Here is a 21,662-nt window from a genome sequence, read left to right as displayed (position 1 = left end):
CCAAGAGGACTCAGGTTACTCATAGAGTGCTTTTGCAGACAACAGAAAAGGAAATGATTTTGAAAAAATAGAAACTAAAAAATAAGCGAACAGAAATGAGACTTCCCTGGGAAAAGCAAACTTGCCTTTTTTTTTTTTTTACCTTATATTCATCTTGTACTTTTGTGCTATTCACTTTGTTTCCCATATAAGGAGTGTGTACTCGTGTATTTGATAAATTTGGAAGACTAAAACGAGTTGATGTGTTCCCTAGATCAGATATACGAAGACACCTGACCCTTGTGAAAACCTTAAAGCATTACAGACATTATTGGAAGAATCCTTTGACCACAGCCCCCAAGCCCAGCAGTGTTAACTGTCCTAACAAAGTCACCACTGTTCTGGAATCTGGGTGGCTCAGTCTGTTAACCATCTGCCTTTGGCTCTGGTCATGATCCCGGGGTCCTAGTATCAGGTCACAGGTTCTCCTGCTCAGTGGAGAACCTACTTCTCTCTCTCCCTCTGCTTCTCCCCTTGCTTGTGTGCCCCCAATTTCTGTCAAAGAAAAAAGAAAGAAAGAAAATCTTAAAAAAAGAAAAAGAAGCCACCACTGTTTTCACTTTGGCAAATACTTCTGCAGTTATTAAATGACCCCTTTTTTGTTAAGTCATAAAATACTATGTTTATTAATTTGAAAGCAGAACTGCAAATAGTTTACATTTTGAAAAAGGGCATTTGGGGTTAAGGTAGACACACAGTGACTTGGGATCTTCAAAGCATGGTCTCGTCTCTGGCTTAACAATCATCTATTTCTTTGAGAGGTCTTTGGCCACCATTCCAACCTTCTTGGCAGGTGACAGTATATAGGGCGTGTATCTGGGTAAAGAATCAGAGATAACATTTAGAAGAAGGTGCTCTGACCCATCCATTTCCGGTCCAGGTGGGTTAATAAGAGACACAGCTGTGGTTCTGGGCTTGACATCTTTTTTTCCGGGTGTGGATCCCAGGGTAGCATTCAGTCGTGGTGGGCCTTGTTTCTTAGGCAGTTGTCCCCTTCCTCCTGAATCTGAGAGTTTCATGTCATGAGCAGAGGAGTTTGGCAATGGAGAAGCTGAATGAGATTCCACTTCTAGAAACTGGACAAAAAGTCCTGAAAAAGAATGATTGGCCACAGCTTGGTGATTTGGCTTTCCAGGTGCATTGGGGGCGCTTCTGGATCCAAGCTCCCCACTTACCCCGCTGGGCACACCCGTGGACTCTTGACCACGCAGCTGCTGCAGCTGGTCTTCTTTGATCCCCAGTGTGCTTGCCATCAACCTCAATGCTTCTTGCCGTTCCGCATCATCTGCCTGGAAAGATCCCACGAAAAGTCTCCTTAGGAGGGTTTTGTCCACCATTCCTTCAGCCTTATTTACTAAGGTCAAGAGTTTCTTCTGTGTGTCCTCCAGTATTTCCTGCTGGACCTCATTCTGTTTCTTGAACTCTTGGAGTTGGTCCTCCTTCACCTCCAAGTCGGCATTTGTTTGATGCAATCGTCCCTGTAACGACTTCAGTTTTCCTTATAGGGTGTCTGCCTTTTCCATCCATTCAGTGAGTTCCAGCTTGAGGTTCACTAGCCTTCAATCATAGTGCCTTCCCTCTTCCTGGGAGGCGGCAAGCCAGAGCGCAGCTTCCTCTTTCTGCTGGGTGACCACGTGCAATTGCTCCCGCAGCAACTCCACCTGCAGACTGGCTCCATGCTTGCCCTTTTCCATGGCAGCGGAAGACAAAACGAGTTTTCCCTGCAGGACCGTCACTTCCTCTCTTAGCTGAGCCACTTGGTCTTCTGAAGCCAAACTTTCTAGGCAACAAGAATCTTGGGCTTCTGCAGCGAGGTGCCATCCTCTCTCCAGCTCCTGGGTTAGGCGCAATTCTCTCTCATGTAACTGGTGACCCTCCTTCTGGTGGGCACAGGTTTCCGTTTCTTTCTGTTTCTGTGCCAACACGACATCATCTCTCTCCTGTTGACCCACAACTGCCTTTTCCTGCTTTGACTGAACGGCATCCATATGCCGGTTCAATTCCCCGCTCTCGCCCTGTTCTTTCTCTCGCAGCAGTTGCTCCAGAGCAAGTGCCTTCTCTTTCATCACGGCAGGCTGGGATTCCTCCTCCCTCTGCATCTTTGAAAGTAGCCGATTTGTCTCTTGCAAGGCCTGATTTTCCATGTCCTTTTCTCTACATGTTTCCACCATCTTTGCATTTTCCTCTTTCAGCCGACACACATCCATTTCAAAATCTGCTATCCTCTCCTTCAGGCTGGTGACTGCCTGCCTCAGGAGCTCATTCTCACTCAGTTGGCCCCTGAGCTTCTCCTGTAAAGAAAGAAGTTCCTCACATTTCGCTGGGATTCGGAGCTCCTGAGCCTGAGGGAAATCTTGTAGAACAGCCTGTTTCTCCTTCCGCTGCTCCATGTGGGAATTGGAATCGCTGTGTTCCTGTGGCTTCCCTTCTCCTTCCCCCGTAGCAGCCCCTGAAGCAATCTGTCTCTGCTGATCTTCCTGGAGGGTTTGAATCTTTTTATCTTTTCCTTGCCCTGATTTTCTGAGCTCTTCTACCTCCTCTCGGAGCACCTGAGAAGACTCACTAACTTGGTCAGATTTTACGGCCTTCAGAGAGTCGGCTGCCTCTGCAGAGTCGCTGCAGGGCCAGAGGAAAATTGCGTCAAGGTTCCCTAAAAGGAGGTCCTTGGCATTGCAGAGCTCCCCGATGCAGAGCTGAAGTTGTGCCAGTTCTTTCTCTAGCTCTTGTAAGTTTATTTCATGTCCTTGGTAAGTGTGGATCTGGACAAGAGAGGTCGTCTGTGGTTTCAAAACCTTGCTGTTGGTGCAAGCCCATGCCTGGAGTTGTCGCAGATCTCTCTGAAGCTGGGGTGACTCACGCTTCATATTTTGGACCATGGTCAGAACCTGCTCTTTCCACTCCTCCATGATCATCACCCACTGTCTTAATGTGTCCCGTTCCTGTAGAAGCTGCTGGAACTGATCAATAGAAACTCCTCCAACCGCATGACCAGTGCTGGGTGTCTGCAGGATTGTCATTAACGTCTGGCATTTTTGACTTAACGCATCCACTTCCAGGTCTTTTTCTCGAATAATGTGTGACAAATTCCGAATCATTTCTTTAAACACCTCTATGTCACTGCTTTCTATTCTAGTGGACAGTTTTTGATTTTCCTCTTGCATTTTCTGGAGTTCTGCTTCTTTGGTAGCAAGTCGATTGGTCATTCTGTGATAGTTCCTTTTCAGATTGCTATTCTCCCTCGTCTTCTCATTTAGGACCACCAAGACCTGTTCGCTTTTCAAAGTACACTCTTGCAATTGGCGCTGAAGTTGTTCCACGTGCCCATTCTGGCAGTGAGAAGCCACAGAGATTTTCCTAGAAAGATCCTGAATTTCCAAATCCTTTTGCTGGATAATTTGAGTGAGTTTCCCAATCTCCTCTTTGGAGAGCCAATCCATCCGCTGATAGTCTCTAAGCTGTTTGCGGTGCCAGGCAGTGAGGTCTGCTAGCTTCCGCTGGTGGGTGTTTTGCAACCCCGCCACCTCTAGCTGATGTTTGCCCAACTCCCGCTTCCACCGCTGCTCTAGGTCCCTGAAGTGGCTCTTCAGTTTCCACAGTATTTCTGTGTCGATGGTATTTGGTCCCTGGGTGGAACACTGGCACAACCTCTTCCAATGAGTCACTTCAGCCTCCAATGTTTCAATCTCATGGAGGAGTCTACTGATGGGTGTCTGGGTTGAGATGACATCAGCCAAATCCCTGGCATCCCCAGGGAAAGTCCCTTTCCCCAGCACATGTCTCTTAATATCGATGTCCCTGGTCAAAGAGGTCTGGCTGCTGTCCACGGCCCCTAGGGAATGGCCTAGGCCAGAGCCCAGCCTACCAGCCCAGGAAAACATCTGACGGTCGTACAACTGTCCTGGTCCGTGGTACAAAAGTGTCCAGCCCAGTCGGACTACCCCACCAAGTGTCCCAGAACCCCAAGCTGCACAAGGCTAAGAATCAAAAGCCTACAGAGGTTTCCAGGCAACACCTTCATGCCCCTCCCCCGCTCCCTCCTGTGAGCTCAGGTGTGCCTAAGCATAAAAAAACTTGTTTTTTTTACTTGTTTCCAAACAAGGCTTGCATGCCCCTCTCCCACCCCCCTCTCCAGAGCTCCCTTGTGCCTAAGTATACAGACCTTTCCAGGCAATGCCTGCATGCCCCTTCCCTACCCCTCCACCCCCCCACCCCACCTCCTGCAACTCACTGCCACGCACCTCTGTTGGTCAGGTAGCTCCGAACAGCCAAGGCCCTCTGGCCACTGGTCCTGGTCCCTGTCCCTACAGCTCATCCCCACAACTTCCCTCCCAGGCCTGGGCCCCTTGTCCTCCTTGGTGCCTGTCCAGGGTGTGCCCCTAGTGCATGATCGCGCCTGACTGCACCCAGGTGCCTGCCCCCAGAAAATGCACATGGCCCTCTACTTCACCCTAAGTGGGATCACAATACACAAAGTCCTGTGGTATGGTCTTTCACCCAACAGTACATTTTTCATTCTGGTGTAAATTACAGGGTCACACACATCCATCCAGCTAGGAGAGACGATCCTCAGAGCACTTCACAGAGGTCTATATCCGCACAGAGGATGGCCCTCATGGAGACTTTGTGTATTTCCAGCCTCCAGTGGCTCCAGAGTGCTCTGTCCCTCCTTGTCCCATCAGTTCTGCAGGGACAGCTTAGTCGTGATTTGCTCTGGCGGTTCACTGGCCACTGCCCACGCTGCGCCTCTATCACCTCCCACAGCTGTGCGCCTAAACCAGGCAGGCGGTAGGGCAGAATGGTGGACACGCCTGGTCTGCGGGTCCTCCGCCTGCACAGAGTGGCAGGTGTGCAGCAGCAGAGGCCTGATTCCACCCCAACTGCCAGGCCTCACTGATGCTAGTTCAGGGGAGAGGGTTAGGAACCGCGCTGGCAGCTGCCCCGTGGGAGCCCCGATGCCCACCCCATTGCCACAATGAAGAAGCAATTCTGCTGCATGAAGCAGCTGGCCAACCAGACCCTGGCCTGTAAATACGCCCATTCGGGCCGGGATTGTGCCAGGTGAGGTCAGGAGCCGGAACGGGAGGGCTGGCGGCTCTCCTGGTGGCGTGCTCCCGTCCCCTGCCACCACCACGCACCAGGCACAAGGGGTCCTGGTCTGGGTCTGCGCCAAGCCACAGACTGGAGGCCAGCTTGGGCCGGTGCCAGAGTCTGGGAAGAGCTACTTGGTGGATTGGCCTTTCCAAGACGCCCCCTGCAGGGGGTGTCCACAGCCCTCTGTCCTGGCCACGCCCAGCATCGCCCTGGGGGGACTGCACCTGAGCCTTCCCCTGCTCCCCACACCAGGGTGAAAACTCTGGGCACTGATGTGCCTGAGGCCCCATGGACACTGTGCTCTGGGGGAGGTGCTCTCTGCCTTTCGGGGGCGACCTACCTCTGCAGATCCTCAGCCTCCAAGTGCCTAATTGCAGGAAAGAATTAAGGGGAGGTCCAGGCCCATAGGATCTGCCTCCGGAGTTCCTGCTATCCATGGAGGGACCGTGGAGGTGCTGCTGCCTCCAAACCCAGGCCTCTGGGAGGAAAGAACTGTGGAAATGCTTTGGGCCGACTTTTAGGTTTATTTTTCTTTTTATTTTTTCAAAGAGCTTTTAAAAAATCCTTTCTCCCTCTGGGTTTGGATGCAGATCCTCTCAAAGTGTTTTTGGTTTCTGCTTTAATGCCTGACAGGAAACATTATCCACTATGAAATGACAGCAGACACCAGGGTTTGTAGACCATCTGGCTGTTGGAATAGGAACCACTCACTGGTGGTTTTGAGAGGTCCTGGAGGTGATGGTCATATGTCCAGTTATCTGGGGCACAGCTTTCGAGGTCCTAAGGGCTGCTGGCTGTACTGGACCTACTGACTGCTTATTCTGGATGAGATACCAAAGTGTGAGTCTTCCACAGCTATTGCTTTTTTCTTTTTTCACCCAACGACTGGGTCAAATGGGGAGTGAGGTTTGGCCAAAGCACATGTGACAGTTCTTCTGGTGTGTGTGTACCAAAATGCTTTTCCTTCCCCTCTCATTTTCTTTTTTTTTTTTTTTTTTTTTTTTCAAGTTCTTCACACCTTTATTCAATTTATTAACCTCATACCTATTGTTTTTTTTTTTTGATCAAAAACTTTTTTTTTTATTTCCAGCATAACAGTATTCATTATTTTTGCACCACACCCCGTGCTCCATGCAATCCGTGCTCTCTATAATACCCACCACCTGGTACCCCAACCTCCCACCCCCCATCCCTTCAAAACCCTCAGATTGTTTTTCAGAGTCCATAGTCTCTCATGGTTCACCTCCCCTTCCAATTTCCCCCAACTCCCTTCTCCACTCTAAGTCCCCATGTCCTCCATGCTATTTGTTATGCTCCACAAATAAGTGAAACCATATGATAATTGACTCTCTCTGCTTGACTTATTTCACTTAGCATAATCTCTTCCAGTCCCGTCCATGTTGCTACAAAAGTTGGGTATTCATCCTTTCTGATGGAGGCATAATACTCTATCCCCAGGGGTACAGGTCTGTGAATCACCAGGTTTACACACTTCACAGCACTCACCAAAGCACATACCCTCCCCAATGTCCATAATCCCACCCCCTTCTCCCAAACCCCCTCCCCCCAGCAACCCTCAGTTTGTTTTGTGAGATAAAAAGTCACTTATGGTTTGTCTCCCTCCCAATCCCATCTTGTTTCATTTATTCTTCTCCTACCCACTTAAGCCCCCATGTTGCATCACCACTTCCTCATATCAGGGAGATCATATGATAGTTGTCTTTCTCTGCTTGACTTATTTCGCTAAGCATGATACGCTCTAGTTCCATCCATGTTGTCGCAAATGGCAAGATTTCATTTCTTTTGATGGCTGCATAGTATTCCATTGTGTATATATACCACATCTTCTTGATCCATTCATCTGTTGATGGACATCTAGGTTCTTTCCATAGTTTGGCTATTGTGGACATTGCTGCTATAAACATTCGAGTGCATGTGCCCCTTTGGATCACTACGTTTGTATCCTTAGGGTAAATACCCAATAGTGCAATTGCTGGGTCATAGGGCAGTTCTATTTTCAACATTTTGAGGAACCTCCATGCTGTTTTCCAGAGTGGCTGCACCAGCTTGCATTCCCACCAACAGTGTAGGAGGGTTCCCCTTTCTCCGCATCCTCGCCAGCATCTGTCATTTCCTGACTTGTTTATTTTAGCCATTCTGACTGGTGTGAGGTGATATCTCATTGTGGTTTTGATTTGTATTTCCCTGATGCCGAGTGATATGGAGCACTTTTTCATGTGTCTGTTGGCCATCTGGATGTCTTCTTTGCAGAAATGTCTGTTCATGTCCTCTGCCCATTTCTTGATTGGATTATTTGTTCTTTGGGTGTTGAGTTTGCTAAGTTCTTTATAGATTCTGGACACTAGTCCTTTATCTGATATGTCATTTGCAAATATCTTCTCCCATTCTGTCAGTTGTCTTTTGATTTTGTTAACTGTTTCCTTTGCTGTGCAAAAGCTTTTGATCTTGATGAAATCCCAATAGTTCATTTTTGCCCTTGCTTCCCTTGCCTTTTGCGTTGTTCCTAGGAAGATGTTGCTGCGGTTGAGGTCAAAGAGGTTGCTGCCTGTGTTCTCCTCAAGGATTTTGATGGATTCCTTTCGTACATTGAGGTCCTTCATCCATTTTGAGTCTATTTTTGTGTGTGGTGTAAGGAAATGGTCCAATTTCATTTTTCTGCATGTGGCTGTCCAATTTTCCCAGCACCATTTATTGAAGAGGCTGTCTTTTTGCCATTGGACATTCTTTCCTGCTTTGTCGAAGATTAGTTGACCATAGAGTTGAGGGTCTATTTCTGGGCTCTCTATTCTGTTCCATTGATCTATGTGTCTGTTTTTGTGCCAGTACCATGCTGTCTTGATGACGACAGCTTTGTAATAGAGCTTGAAGTCCGGAATTGTGATGCCACCAACGTTGGCTTTCTTTTTCAATATCCCTTTGGCTATTCGAGGTCTTTTCTGGTTCCATATAAATTTTAGCATTATTTGTTCCATTTCTTTGAAAAAGATGGATGGTACTTTGATAGGAATTGCATTAAATGTGTAGATTGCTTTAGGTAGCATAGACATTTTCACAATATTTATTCTTCCAATCCAGGAGCATGGAACATTTTTCCATTTCTTTGTGTCTTCCTCAATTTCTTTCATGAGTACTTTATAGTTTTCTGAGTATAGATTCTGTGTCTCTTTGGTTAGGTTTATTCCTAGGTATCTTATGGTTTTGGGTGCAATTGTAAATGGGATTGACTCCTTAATTTCTCTTTCTTCTGTCTTGCTGTTGGTGTAGAGAAATGCAACTGATTTCTGTGCATTGATTTTATATCCTGACACTTTACTGAATTCCTGTATAAGTTCTAGCAGTTTTGGAGTGGAGTCTTTTGGGTTTTCCACATATAGTATCATATCATCTGCGAAGAGTGATAATTTGACTTCTTCTTTGCCGATTTGGATGCCTTTAATTTCCTTTTGTTGTCTGATTGCTGAGGCTAGGACCTCTAGTACTATGTTGAATAGCAGTGGTGATAATGGACATCCCTGCCGTGTTCCTGACCTTAGCGGAAAAGCTTTCAGTTTTTCTCCATTGAGAATGATATTTGCGGTGGGTTTTTCATAGATGGCTTTGATGATATTGAGGTATGTGCCCTCTATCCCTACACTTTGAAGAGTTTTGATCAGGAAGGGATGCTGTACTTTGTCAAATGCTTTTTCAGCATCTATTGAGAGTATCATATGGTTCTTGTTCTTTCTTTTATTGATGTGTTGTATCACATTGACTGATTTGCGGATGTTGAACCAACCTTGCAGCCCTGGAATAAATCCCACTTGGTCGTGGTGAATAATCTTTTTAATGTACTGTTGAATCCTATTGGCTAGTATTTTGTTGAGTATTTTCGCATCTGTGTTCATCAAGGATATCGGTCTATAGCTCTCTTTTTTGGTGGGATCCTTGTCTGGTTTTGGGATCAAGGTGATGCTGGCCTCATAAAATGAGTTTGGAAGTTTTCCTTCCATTTCTATTTTTTGGAACAGTTTCAGGAGAATAGGAATTAGTTCTTCTTTAAATGTTTGGTAGAATTCCCCCGGGAAGCCGTCTGGCCCTGGGCTTTTGTTTGTTTGGAGATTTTTAATGACTGTTTCAATCTCCTTACTGGTTATGGGTCTGTTCAGGCTTTCTATTTCTTCCTGGTTCAGTTGTGGTAGTTTATATGTTTCTAGGAATGCATCCATTTCTTCCAGATTGTCAAATTTATTGGCGTAGAGTTGCTCATAGTATGTTCTTATAATAGTTTGTATTTCTTTGGTGTTAGTTGTGATCTCTCCTCTTTCATTCATGATTTTATTTATTTGGGTCCTTTCTCTTTTCTTTTTGATAAGTCGGGCCAGGGGTTTATCAATTTTATTAATTCTTTCAAAGAACCAGCTCCTAGTTTCGTTGATTTGTTCTATTGTTTTTTTGGTTTCTATTTCATTGATTTCTGCTCTGATCTTTATGATTTCTCTTCTCCTGCTGGGCTTAGGGTTTCTTTCTTGTTCTTTCTCCAGCTCCTTTAGGTGTAGGGTTAGGTTGTGTACCTGAGACCTTTCTTGTTTCTTGAGAAAGGCTTGTACCGCTATATATTTTCCTCTCAGGACTGCCTTTGTTGTGTCCCACAGATTTTGAACCGTTGTATTTTCATTATCATTTGTTTCCATGATTTTTTTCAATTCTTCTTTAATTTCCCGGTTGACCCATTCATTCTTTAGAAGGATGCTGTTTAGTCTCCATGTATTTGGGTTCTTTCCAAACTTCCTTTTGTGGTTGAATTCTAGCTTTAGAGCATTGTGGTCTGAAAATATGCAGGGAATGATCCCAATCTTTTGATACCGGTTGAGTCCTGATTTAGGACCCAGGATGTGATCTATTCTGGAGAATGTTCCATGTGCACTAGAGAAGAATGTGTATTCTGTTGCTTTGGGATGAAATATTCTGAATATATCTGTGATGTCCATCTGGTCCAGTGTGTCGTTTAAGGCCTTTATTTCCTTGCTGATCTTTTGCTTGGATGATCTGTCCATTTCAGTGAGGGGAGTGTTAAAGTCCCCTACTATTATTGTATTATTGTTGATGTGTTTCTTTGATTTTGTTATTAATTGGTTTATATAGTTGGCTGCTCCCACGTTGGGGGCATAGATATTTAAAATTGTTAAATCTTCTTGTTGGACAGACCCTTTAAGTATGATATAGTGTCCTTCCTCATCTCTTATTATAGTCTTTGGCTTAAAATCTAATTGATCTGATATAAGGATTGCCACTCCTGCTTTCTTCTGATGTCCATTAGCATGGTAAATTCTTTTCCACCCCCTCACTTTAAATCTGGAGGTGTCTTCGGGCTTAAAATGAGTTTCTTGGAGGCAACATAGAGATGGGTTTTGTTTTTTTATCCATTCTGATACCCTGTGTCTTTTGACAGGGGCATTTAGCCCATTAACATTCAGGGTAACTATTGAGAGATATGAATTTAGTGCCATTGTATTGCCTGTAAGGTGACTGTTACTGTATATGGTCTCTGTTCCTTTCTGATCTACCACTTGTAGGCTCTCTCTTTGCTTAGAGGACCCCTTTCAAGATTTCCTGTAGAGCTGGTTTGGTATTTGCAAATTCTTTCAGTTTTTGTTTGTCCTGGAAGCTTTTAATCTCTCCTTCTATTTTCAATGATAGCCTAGCTGGATATAGTATTCTTGGCTGCATGTTTTTCTCGTTTAGTGCTCTGAAAATATCATGCCAGCTCTTTCTGGCCTGCCAGGTCTCTGTGGATAAGTCAGCTGCCAATCTAATATTTTTACCATTGTATGTTACAGACTTCTTTTCCCGGGCTGCTTTCAGGATTTTCTCTTTGTCACTGAGACTTGTAAATTTTACTATTAGGTGACGGGGTGTGGGCCTATTCCTATTGATTTTGAGGGGCGTTCTCTGAACCTCCTGAATTTTGATGCTCGTTCCCTTTGCCATATTGGGGAAATTCTCCCCAATAATTCTCTCCAGTATACCTTCTGCTCCCCTCTCTCTTTCTTCTTCTTCTGGAATCCCAATTATTCTAATGTTGTTTCGTCTTATGGTGTCACTTATCTCTCGAATTCTCCCCTCGTGGTCCAGTAGCTGTTTGTCCCTCTTTTGCTCAGCTTCTTTATTCTCTGTCATTTGGTCTTCTATATCACTAATTCTTTCTTCTGCCTCATTTATCCTAGCAGTGAGAGCCTCCATTTTTGATTGCACTTCATTAATAGCTTTTTTTATTTCAACTTGGTTAGATTTTAGTTCTTTTATTTCTCCAGAAAGGGCTTTTATATCTCTCGAGAGGGTTTCTCTAATATCTTCCATGCCTTTTTCGAGCCCGGCTAGAACCTTGAGAATTGTCATTCTGAACTCTAGATCTGACATATTACCAATGTCTGTATTGATTAGGTCCCTAGCCTTCGGTACTGCCTCTTGTTCTTTTTTTTGTGTTGAATTTTTCCGTCTTGTCATTTTGTCCAGATAAGAGTATATGAAGGGGCAAGTAAAATACTAAAAGGGTGGCAACAACCCCAGGAAAAAATGCTTTAACCAAATTAGAAGAGATCCAAAATCTTGAGGGGGGAGAAAGGGGATAAAAAGAGGTTCAAAAAGGAAGTAAGAAAAAAAAAGAAAAAAGAAAAAAAAAAGAAAAAAGAAAAAAGAAAAGAATTAAAAAAAAAAAAGGAAAACACCTAAGAAAAATGTAAAAAAGAAAAAAATATATATATTAAACTAGTAAAAAATCGTTAAAAAAGAAAAAGGTAACAGTTAAAAAAAAAAAATTTTACCCGAAGGCGAGAAAAAAAAAAAAAAAACCAAAAAACAAAAAATGAAAAAGAAAAAGAAAAAAATTAAATTAACTGCAAGACTAAAAAAAATCACAGGGAAAAAGCCATGAGTTCCGTGCTTGGCTTTCTCCTCCTCTGGAATTCTGCTGCTCTCCTTGGTATTGAAACCGCACTCCTTGGTAGGTGAACTTGGTCTCGGCTGGATTTCTTGTTGATCTTCTGGGGGAGGGGCCTGTTGTAGTGATTCTCAAGTGTCTTTGCCCCAGGCGGAATTACACCGCCCTTACCCGGGGCTGGGGTGAGTAATCCGCTCAGGTTTGCTTTCAGGAGCTTTTGTTCCCTGAGCGCTTTCCGTAGAGTTCCTGAGGACGGGAATACAAATGGCGGCCTCCTGGTCTCCAGCCCGGAGGAGCCGAGAGCCCAGGGCCGCACTCCTCAGTGCGCCCTCAGAGAACAGCGCCCAGTTACTCCCGTCTGCCTGACCTCCGGCCGCGCTCCGAGCTCTCCGAGCCTGCGACCAGTTCAAGGTAACACCGAGCTGTGAGCTTACTGTCGGCTCTGTCTCTGTAGCCGGCTTTCCCGTTCCAATACCCGCAAGGTCTGCGACACTCAGACACCCCTGATCCTTCTGTGACCCTGCGGGACCTGAGGCCACGCTGAACCCGCGTGGGCTTCGCCCCGGTTTAGCCTCTGGAGCGATGTCCCTCAGTGGAACAGACTTTTAAAAGTCCTGATTTTGTGCACCATTGCTCCGCCGCTTGCCGGGAGCCGGCCCCTCCCCCCGGGGTCTATCTTCCCGTCGCTTTGGATTCACTTCTCCGCCGGTCCTACCTTTCAGAAAGTGGTTGTTTTTCTGTTTCCAGAATTGCTGTTCTTCTTCTCTTCGATCTGCCGATGGATTTTCAGGTGTTTGCAATCTTTAGATAAGCTATCTAGCTGATCTCCGGCTAGCTGAAGCAGTCTCAGCCTGCTACTTCTCTGCCATCTTGACCCTTCCCCCCTCTCATTTTCTAAACTTGCAATTGAGGATTTGCGGGTCCCTCCCCCATAACTTTTCGCTTAGTGGCTTTGTTTTGTGTTTAATTTGGTTGCTACTCCACTCCATGATCTTAGTGTGCACTGATCCTGTTCCAGAGTTGATGCCTGTCCCCTAAAGCCTAGCAGTGCCTCCTTTGCCGTCATTTGTAGGAAATGACAGAAATAATGCCAAACGGCAGGTAGACAGGGGAGCAGTCATAGAGTTTTGGAATGTATGTGATGTTTGGTGGGGTGAGGTCCAGAGCCGATGTCGAGAAAGAGTTCTTGAGACCTCTTTGGTGCAAAACGGTGGTTTTATTAAAGCACGGGGACAGGATCTGTGCACAGAAAGAGTGGCATCAGTGTTGGGGGGGGGGACTGATACACCCTTGAAAGGTGGGGGAGGTAAGGAGAGGGAAGGGTTTCAAAAGAACTGTCCTATGCTAAGGAAAACCTACAAGATACTGGAGACCTTGCCATTGTCAAGTGGCAAGTGTCAAGTAGTTTTACCCTCTAGCAGGGAATGAACATGAAGATGGTTGGAACAGGCATTCTTTTGTTTCAAGGGGACTTGAGTTTTTTAAAAAACCCTTTGGACCGATCCAAAACACCTCCACTAAATCTGTTCTACCCTGTGCTATTTGCCATCCTTACTACTGACAGATAACCTTATCCTTGGAAGGGGTACCTAAGACTCAGTGTACCTGGACCAGAAATGAAAATGTCAGATGTATTCCTGATCAACCCAGCTATATGACACGAAGGAGAAAACAAACCTCGGGACCAATTTGAAAGGACGTGGGGCTGAGAGGAGGCATTTCTCCAGTGGGATCTGTTCCTACTGCACACGATCTGCCCCTGCATTCTGATCCAGCTCCTTCCGCCACACGATGGCCACTGAGGTACAGGCACCACCGACTGATGGACCACAAAGACATCCCTGAGCAAGCACAAGGCTCTGTACAGAGAAACACGGGAGCAACCTGGACTTGTGGGACCGGCAGTCTATTCGGTCCTGCTTCTGCCACTAACCGGACCCGTCTCATTTCCTGTGAGAGAAGTTAAAACTGTTCTTGATCGTTAACTGAGCAGGTGAGGGATGAAATCAGGGAGAAGCTATGAAAGGCCTTTGTACATATCACTATCACCAGCCTTGCACATCTCTAAACTGTACTGAAGACACTGTCACGCTGACAATAAAATCTTCGTGATTGTGAATACAGCAGACACGGGGGTCTAGCGCTCACAGTCCCACTGGCAGGGTCTTCCACTCATGCAGAGGACACGTCGATAAGGGTTTTTATCAGGAGCCCTGTTGATAACAGCAAAGGATGAGAAGCCAGGCACCCATCCTTCACCGGGGCCCCGGTGACATCAAGTACGTGGCTGACGGCGGCAGCAGGCGCAAGTAGCTGGGGACAGGGGTGGGAGACAGGCAGTCACCTTCTAATATATTTTAAACATTTTGAACCAGGCGGGCACCTTCACAAATGAAACAATTCAGGAAACAAGAGGGCGAATGTTCACTTACCTTTAATCTCCAGAAGGTGGTCTCCATCCCAGTCCTAAGATGTAGAATTTGACAATGACATTCTGTCTTCTGCAGAAATGCCCTTATCAGCTGACTGACGCCATAGACTCGAGCAAAATATCCTGAGACAGAGACACAGAGACAAGTTATCGCTCAGTGAGATCAGAAAGCATCCCTGCAGAGCCCGCCCTAGGAGAAGAGCCAATGAGGATTTGGCTGCTCTTCTTTGGGGTCAGTGATTTTCCTGTGGACTCATGGGAGAAATCAAGACTTTCACATTCTCTTCTTTTTAACTTAAACCTGCTGGAACCAAAGTAACTACAATCTATTTAATGATTTAATGGTGGAAATAAAGATCTTAGAAATAAAAATGTCCCTTGGGCCACCTGGGTGCCTCAGTCGGTAAAGCATCTGCCTTTGGCTCAGGTCAGGATCTGCTCCCTGCTCTGCTGACAGCCTGTTTTTCCCTCTCCCTCTGGCTCTCCCACTCATGCTCTCCCTCCCCAATAAATAAATAAATGAAATCTTTAAAGATTACCATAAAATGTCCCATGATTGTACACAGGAAAGACAAGTGTTTTACATCAAAACATCAGATCTTAATTTCCTCTTCGAAATATGCTTTTCGTGCCCAGGTGCAAACTACTGAGGACTCAGCTAAACATCAACATGCGAGATCAAGGCGATATAATATTTTGCGGTCAGAATATGGGGCAGATAAATATCCAAGCAAAAGGAAATAAAATAAAGCCGTATTTCTTACCATGTTCCCTTCATCTCCAACCTGTGTGGGTAAAACTCTCTATGCTTATAAACTGACCTCACATACCGACTGCAGGAGAGGAAGGCACGAGCAAACATTGCCCCCAAAATGGACTTATTCAGCTCCAGGGTGAGGAGCTTGGGTAAAGGAGATGGCGAATAAAAGGGGGAAAGGAAGATAGAATCTGTGTTCTACAGCCCTGTTGCTTAAAGTGTAACTATCTTAAGAACAAAACCTGAGCAGCATTTAGAAATGTACTGCAATGTGATATAGGAGTTCTGTTTCTATTGATTCTCCTAATAAATCATTTGAGCTTGTAGTTTACAGGTTATCTTGCATTTTATTTCTAGGAAATCATTTTTGTTGTATGTTATACAGCATCATCCACAACAGACTGGATGTTGAAACAAAAACTGAAAAGATGCTCACCACACCCTACTTGGGAAGCACTCTGGACATGCCAGCCCATGCAGAGAAAGAAGGCAGGCAGGCTGCTGACTCGCTGCCTCAGGGCACCCAGGTCCCCAGGGCTCCAAGGGGCAGCCCCGAAAGCTGCCTCAGGAGCCCCGAATGGAGGCTTCAGGCCTCTTAGGCAGGCCTGGTCCCATCTTCCTAAAGCCTGGGTTCACCCTCAGCTCAAAGGAAGGTCCTTGTCCTTACTGTCACTTTAAACTTTCTTTGCATTTCTTACAAAATCTACCCAGAGGCTCTATCTTTTTAGCCAGGATTCCCTGCATGCCCAAGGACGTGGGGTCATTTGGGCTAATTTCTCCATCTGATCGAGAATGAGTCACCCTCCCATCTCAAATCTTTTCATTGCCTTCCTTGATAGAAAGGACTTGCAGAGCCTAATAGTGTTATTATCACTTTAATATGGCCAAAAAGGTGATTCCTTACTTGGACAATTCACTGTAAAAGATACTAGAAATGGTTCTTAAGCATATAAAAATGATCCTTAATTTCAGCCCCCAAATAAGAGGAATACAATAACATAAATATACTGTAAGATCACATTTTTCGCATAACAGATGAACCACAATGAAAAGTTCCCTGTGCTGGTGAGGATGTTGGGAAATGAGCACTTTCATATGCCACCAGAGAGAGTGAACACTGGAACTCTCTCTTTTGAAGAATGAACCCCTAAAACCTCAGGCCTCTGGGATGATGAGGGGACATTGGGAGGGAGGGAGTCACTTGCCTCTGTTAATTCTGGAGGCCTTCTTCTCCTTAGACAGTCTTATAAAATGCTGGATGGAAGGATCATGCCAATAGCTGACACTTACTGCAGACCTATAAGGGAAGAAATGAGGCAGGTGAAGGGAGGTCAATAGGTTCGGGCCCAGTTCTCAGGAAGCAGGTCAAGGAGGACAATCAGCTACCTCCAAAGGTCATCAGAGGCGCATTTCATGCACCATTACAAACCTCATTACAAAGACTCAGCCATCTGTCTTGGTGCTCACGTACACAGCCCCTCACCGTTCCACCCCTTGCCAGCGGCCGTTTCTTCTCTTTATTTGCTCAGGTGCCTAACTCCCTTCCCAGGACCCTACAGAGCACAGCACCTCACCTCATAGCTCACCTAGAAGACCTGACACCATTTATTCCCTCAGCAAACTCACTGGCAAGAGCCAGTCAGACAATTCTGCTCGACCACAAGTTCTAGGTCTATGGGAAAAGAGCTCCAAGATTGTTTCCTAAAACTCACTTGAATGACTTCCTAAGCCTTTCCCCCAGCTCTGTAATAGGTACCACTCCTTCACATCCCTTAGGCAGGTCGCAGTGGGAAAACCAGGAAGCAATAAACATAATAGCTACAACGTAGAAAATGGCGCAGTAGCCTGAACTCTGATCTACACAACCTGGAAAATGCTATGGTAGCCTAAACTCTCCCTGGTGTACGCTACAAGGAACCAAAGTTTTAGTGTTCTACACCAGGACCTGAAGCCCAAATTACCAGTGAAGGTCTTCTGCCAACTGTGAGGAACCAGCCTTAGGGAAACAAGAAGTAGCAGAGGGATCCTGGATCTCTAAGGCAATCTGAAGCCATTTTGACCTTTGCCCTTCAATGGGTATCTTGGGAATTAAGAAACATCTTTACCATTTAAACCAAATGGTATGCGCGGTCAGCTCTTGCTTTCAGCTCAGGTCCCAATCTCAGGGTCCTGGCATCCAGCCGAGCGTTGGACTTCATCTTGAGTGGGGAGTCTGCTTCAGGATTCTCTCTCCCTCTCTCCACAAATATCTGTTTAATGGACACATGTATAAACTCGCTAAATTGTTTGACAGGTGAATTGTGTATTATAATATTAAAAACAATACTGTTATAAGTGAAAACCCAACCCTCCAAAATTTTTAGTAGAAGCTAATTTAGTTTTCAACAAATTCTCACAGTTACCAAAGGCAAAAGATTGTATTTTCAAAAACCAACTGTAATACAATTAAAAGGAACTTAAGATGACAGTTTTCCATTTAAGGTGTATTGTTTAGCAATGTCTAACAGCAGGTATTTCATTCTCATCTACATGGTCAAAAAAAAAAAATCCAAAACACAGTCAATACATTTCTCAGTACGTATACTCTTGGGCATTTATTCTAAAGAAAGAAAAACCTATTTTCACACCAAAACATTTACGTAAGTGTTTCTAGCAGCTTTATCTGATCATAGCCCAAAACTGAAAACAACTCAAATACCCTACAATGGGTGGATATTATAGCCACAGTATGTCCACAGCATGGAATACCAACTGAAGAGTAAAAAGGGATAACTAGTAAAACACACAATTTGAATTCACCTTAAATAAATTATGATTAAGTGAAAAAAAATCCACTCTTAATGAGTAACATATATAGGATTCCATCTACAAAACCTTCTTGAAATGACAACATCACTGGAGAGAGTCCAGATGAGTGGTTGCCGAAGAGGCTGGGAGCAGAGTACGGGACTGTAGGGATTCTTGTGACGGACTTCCTCTGTATCTTTACTGTGATGGTGGCATTACAAACTACATGTATGGTAACATTACCTACAACTAATTACGCATACACTCTATTTCTTTCTCATTTCCTCTACCTGACAATGTCACAGATAGGTCTAAGTAAAACTTGGGAATTTAAATAAAGTCTGGACTGTGTCGGTGTCAAGTTTCTGGATGTGTTACTGTTTCCTACAGTCATTCAAGACATTATAACCGGGAAAAACAGGATAAAGGTTATAGGAGATGTGAGATGTCTCTAGTATTTCCTATAACTGCATATAAATCTACAAGTATTTCAAGATAAAATTTTTTTAAAGTTAAAAAAATTTCAACATAGCATATTTGCACTGCTACCTCTACAGAATACCAGTAGCTCACATATTCTGAGGCTGCATCACGTTTTAAGTCTTCCAATATATGAATCTTTTTTATGGGGTATAAACCCTTCACACAGCAGACCAAAGAAAAGTGATTTCAAACAATCATTAGCCACTGATTCTTAAACACCAGAGAACAAACACAGGAAAGAAATTCAGCACTGAAAACTTCTACATCGAGCTGCAAAACACAATCTCTAGAGGTGGATTTTAATTTTTAACCAAAAACCCTGGAACAATCTCTTCAATCAGAAAGGTATGGTACAGATGAAGCCATGCCTTCGAGATTGTAGGACACACACAGAGGCATACACTTTATTATTAATTCCAAGTTTACCAAGTCAGTTCAAATCACCAACCTAGGTTCTTAGCACCTTGACACCTTCAACTCCCATCTGATAGGATATCTGGTTAGTGGAAATCTTTTGGGAGCCCGATTTGTCTCTTAACTCCCCATAAAGCATGCAAAGCTATCCCCTTTCCACCTGGTGACCTACTGATGGCACCCAGCAAGTCTTCACATGCAATGGACAGCTGCCAGAAAAAGGAAGGCAGAGAGTAAAGGTGAAGAAGCTTTCCTTCCCATTTCAAAGTAAAAAGCAACAGTAAAGGAGCCATCTGAAAACTGTAACATCCTTACATTACCTGAAACTTGTAAAAGAAAGAAAATCAAGACGGGCACATACTCTGGTCCTTTTGCACCCTGAAATTACAGGTAACAAGACAAAGGACAGAAAACATAAGAAAAGTGTATAAAGGCACAAAATGAAAGGAGCACCAAAGTTCAAATTATAACTCTGGGAAAAATGCCCAGAAGATTATACTTTCTTAACATCCCAACACAGTTGACAAACAGAAGAATTTCAAACAGCTAACAAACATACGAAAAGAAGTTTAACTTCTGGATAAGGAAAATGTACAATAAAAGATTCGAATACCATTTATCACCCTCCGATTTTCCACTCTCTTTTCTAGACCTGAAACCTGATAACCCCAAACTGTTGGTATTCTACAAGAAAATTTGAATTCTGTTTATGCATGCTAGATCCAGTATCAACATGGTTGTATGTCACACAAAGCTAAGTCAAACAACAACAACAACAAAAACAAAAAACCCAAGGTGCAAAAAGATACGTAAAGTACACCATTTAGGCAGATTTTCCAACTAGAAAAAAGGTTTATACAGATGATGAATTCATACAAATATGTACCAAAAAAATACAGAAATATGCAAAGGAATGATATAGATCTCCTTCAGAAACGGTGGTTCAGAAAGGCACTGAGGGAGAAAAAGAAGACGTGCTCACTGTTTTGATTCCTGCAAATTGTTCAGTGTTTGAATATTTTAATCAAAACTATCCAAATCAGGGACGCCTGGGTGGCTCAGTTGGTTAAGCGGCTGCCTTTGGCTCAGGTCATGATCCCAGCATCCTGGGATCGAGTCCCACATCAGGCGCCTTGCTCCGTGGGGAGCCTGCTTCTCCCTCTGCCTCTGCTGCCACTCTGCCTGCCTGTGCTCGCTCTCTCTCTCCCTCTCTCTCTCTGGCAAATAAATAAATAAAATCTTAATTTTAAAAAAACTATCCAAATCCAATGCACAAAAAGAGTTAACATTTCTTAAATTTAGGGAATGAGTATTACTTCATCTTTTTCTATTAGTTTAAAAGATCGTCTTTCCAAAGGTTTTAAAAACAGAAAAGTACATTAAGTCAAAGGAAAAAAGATGCAAATTCTACCAAGAATCAAGAAAAAGACATCATTACAAGACTTATAGATATTAAAAGGATAAGGGAAACTTACAATTTGTGTATGTGACAGCTTAGATGAGATGTCTCAAAGAATTTCACCAATTATCAAAGGTTACATAAGAATAGGTGAAGTAAAAAGACCTATATAATTAAAATAACTGATTTGTACTTAAAGACTTCAACAATTAAAACAACAAAACCAAAAGAATACCACCACCAAGACAACTTCTTTAGTGAATTTCTACCAAAAATTTAAGAAAGAATGCTTCACCAATTCTTCCTTCCCAAGAGAACACCCTTTTTAACTCAGTGTTATGAAGTCAGCATTATCAGAACACCAAAAATAAAGACAACACAAGAGAACGATCCAGCACTCTCAAGAATATGGAACCAAAACACCTTAAGAAATTAGAAAATTGAATCCAGCAATACATAAAAAGGGTAAAACGTAATAAAGAATTGAGTTTATACCAGGAGTGCAAAGTTCTTTCATACCTGAAACATGAAAATACTAAAATAAATACAATATTATTGACATATTACCAACAACTGGAAATAAAACATAAAATACAACTTAATAGCATAAAAAACACATTAACTATTCAGGGATAAATGTAAAAAGATATGTAGGAGATCTGTACGCTACAATATACGAAACACTGATGAGAGAATCAGAGACTTAACTGAGTAAGAGATATACCATGCTTGTAGGTGAGAAAACTTATTAATGTTAAAATCAATTTTCCTCAAAATGACCTGTAGTTATGATACACAACACAACAGTCGCTAGTAACATGGCTATTTACATTTGCATTTAATTAAAATCACATAAAATTTAGAATTCGTTTCCTCAATTTCACGAATCACTTTTCAAGTGCTCAAGTCACATGTTGTCCATCACTGCCATACTGGACAGTGTAGATGGGAAACATCCCCCTCATTACAAGAAGTTCTTATTGCTACTGGACAGTGCTAGCTACAGAGTCAATGCAATCCAGCCACAATCTCACCAAATTTCACAGAAATGAGGATGAAAAAAGAGGACCTCATAGACTCTAAATGAGTAAGAAAGTAATTTTTTAAAATTCTGAAAAAGTAGTACCCAGCTGAGGGGCTGATGTTAATGGATTTCATGATTTATGATGACTGCTAATAGTAATTAAAGATGGGCTGGTATTGGCAAAAACACAAAGTTCAGATATATATACACACATACATAGGATCATTTGATTTTGAACAAAGATACCAATTTAACTCATTAGAGAAAAGAGAGTCTTCAATAACTGGTACATAAAACAGT

The 21,662-nt window shown here is 43.6% G+C and overlaps 1 protein-coding gene across 1 annotated transcript in view; it reads right to left on the bottom strand.

Moving 5' to 3' along the window:
- Positions 1-21,662, bottom strand: part of LOC116581466 (glycine, alanine and asparagine-rich protein-like) — a 56,942-nt gene that overhangs the window by 14,063 nt on the left and 21,217 nt on the right. Inside the window, exons 3-4 of the mRNA XM_032328643.1 lie at positions 16,461-16,552; positions 14,500-14,621 (exon numbers count right to left, since the gene is read on the bottom strand). Of these exons, the coding sequence (XP_032184534.1) occupies positions 14,500-14,621; positions 16,461-16,552 (214 nt within the window). The remainder of the gene's footprint in view (positions 1-14,499; positions 14,622-16,460; positions 16,553-21,662) is intronic.

This window comes from Mustela erminea, chromosome 20 (genome assembly GCF_009829155.1).
Source record: "Mustela erminea isolate mMusErm1 chromosome 20, mMusErm1.Pri, whole genome shotgun sequence".
Lineage (NCBI taxonomy): Eukaryota > Metazoa > Chordata > Mammalia > Carnivora > Mustelidae > Mustela > Mustela erminea.
Note: the sequence above shows the minus strand (reverse complement) of the source record. Positions and strands in the feature narration are given on the sequence as shown.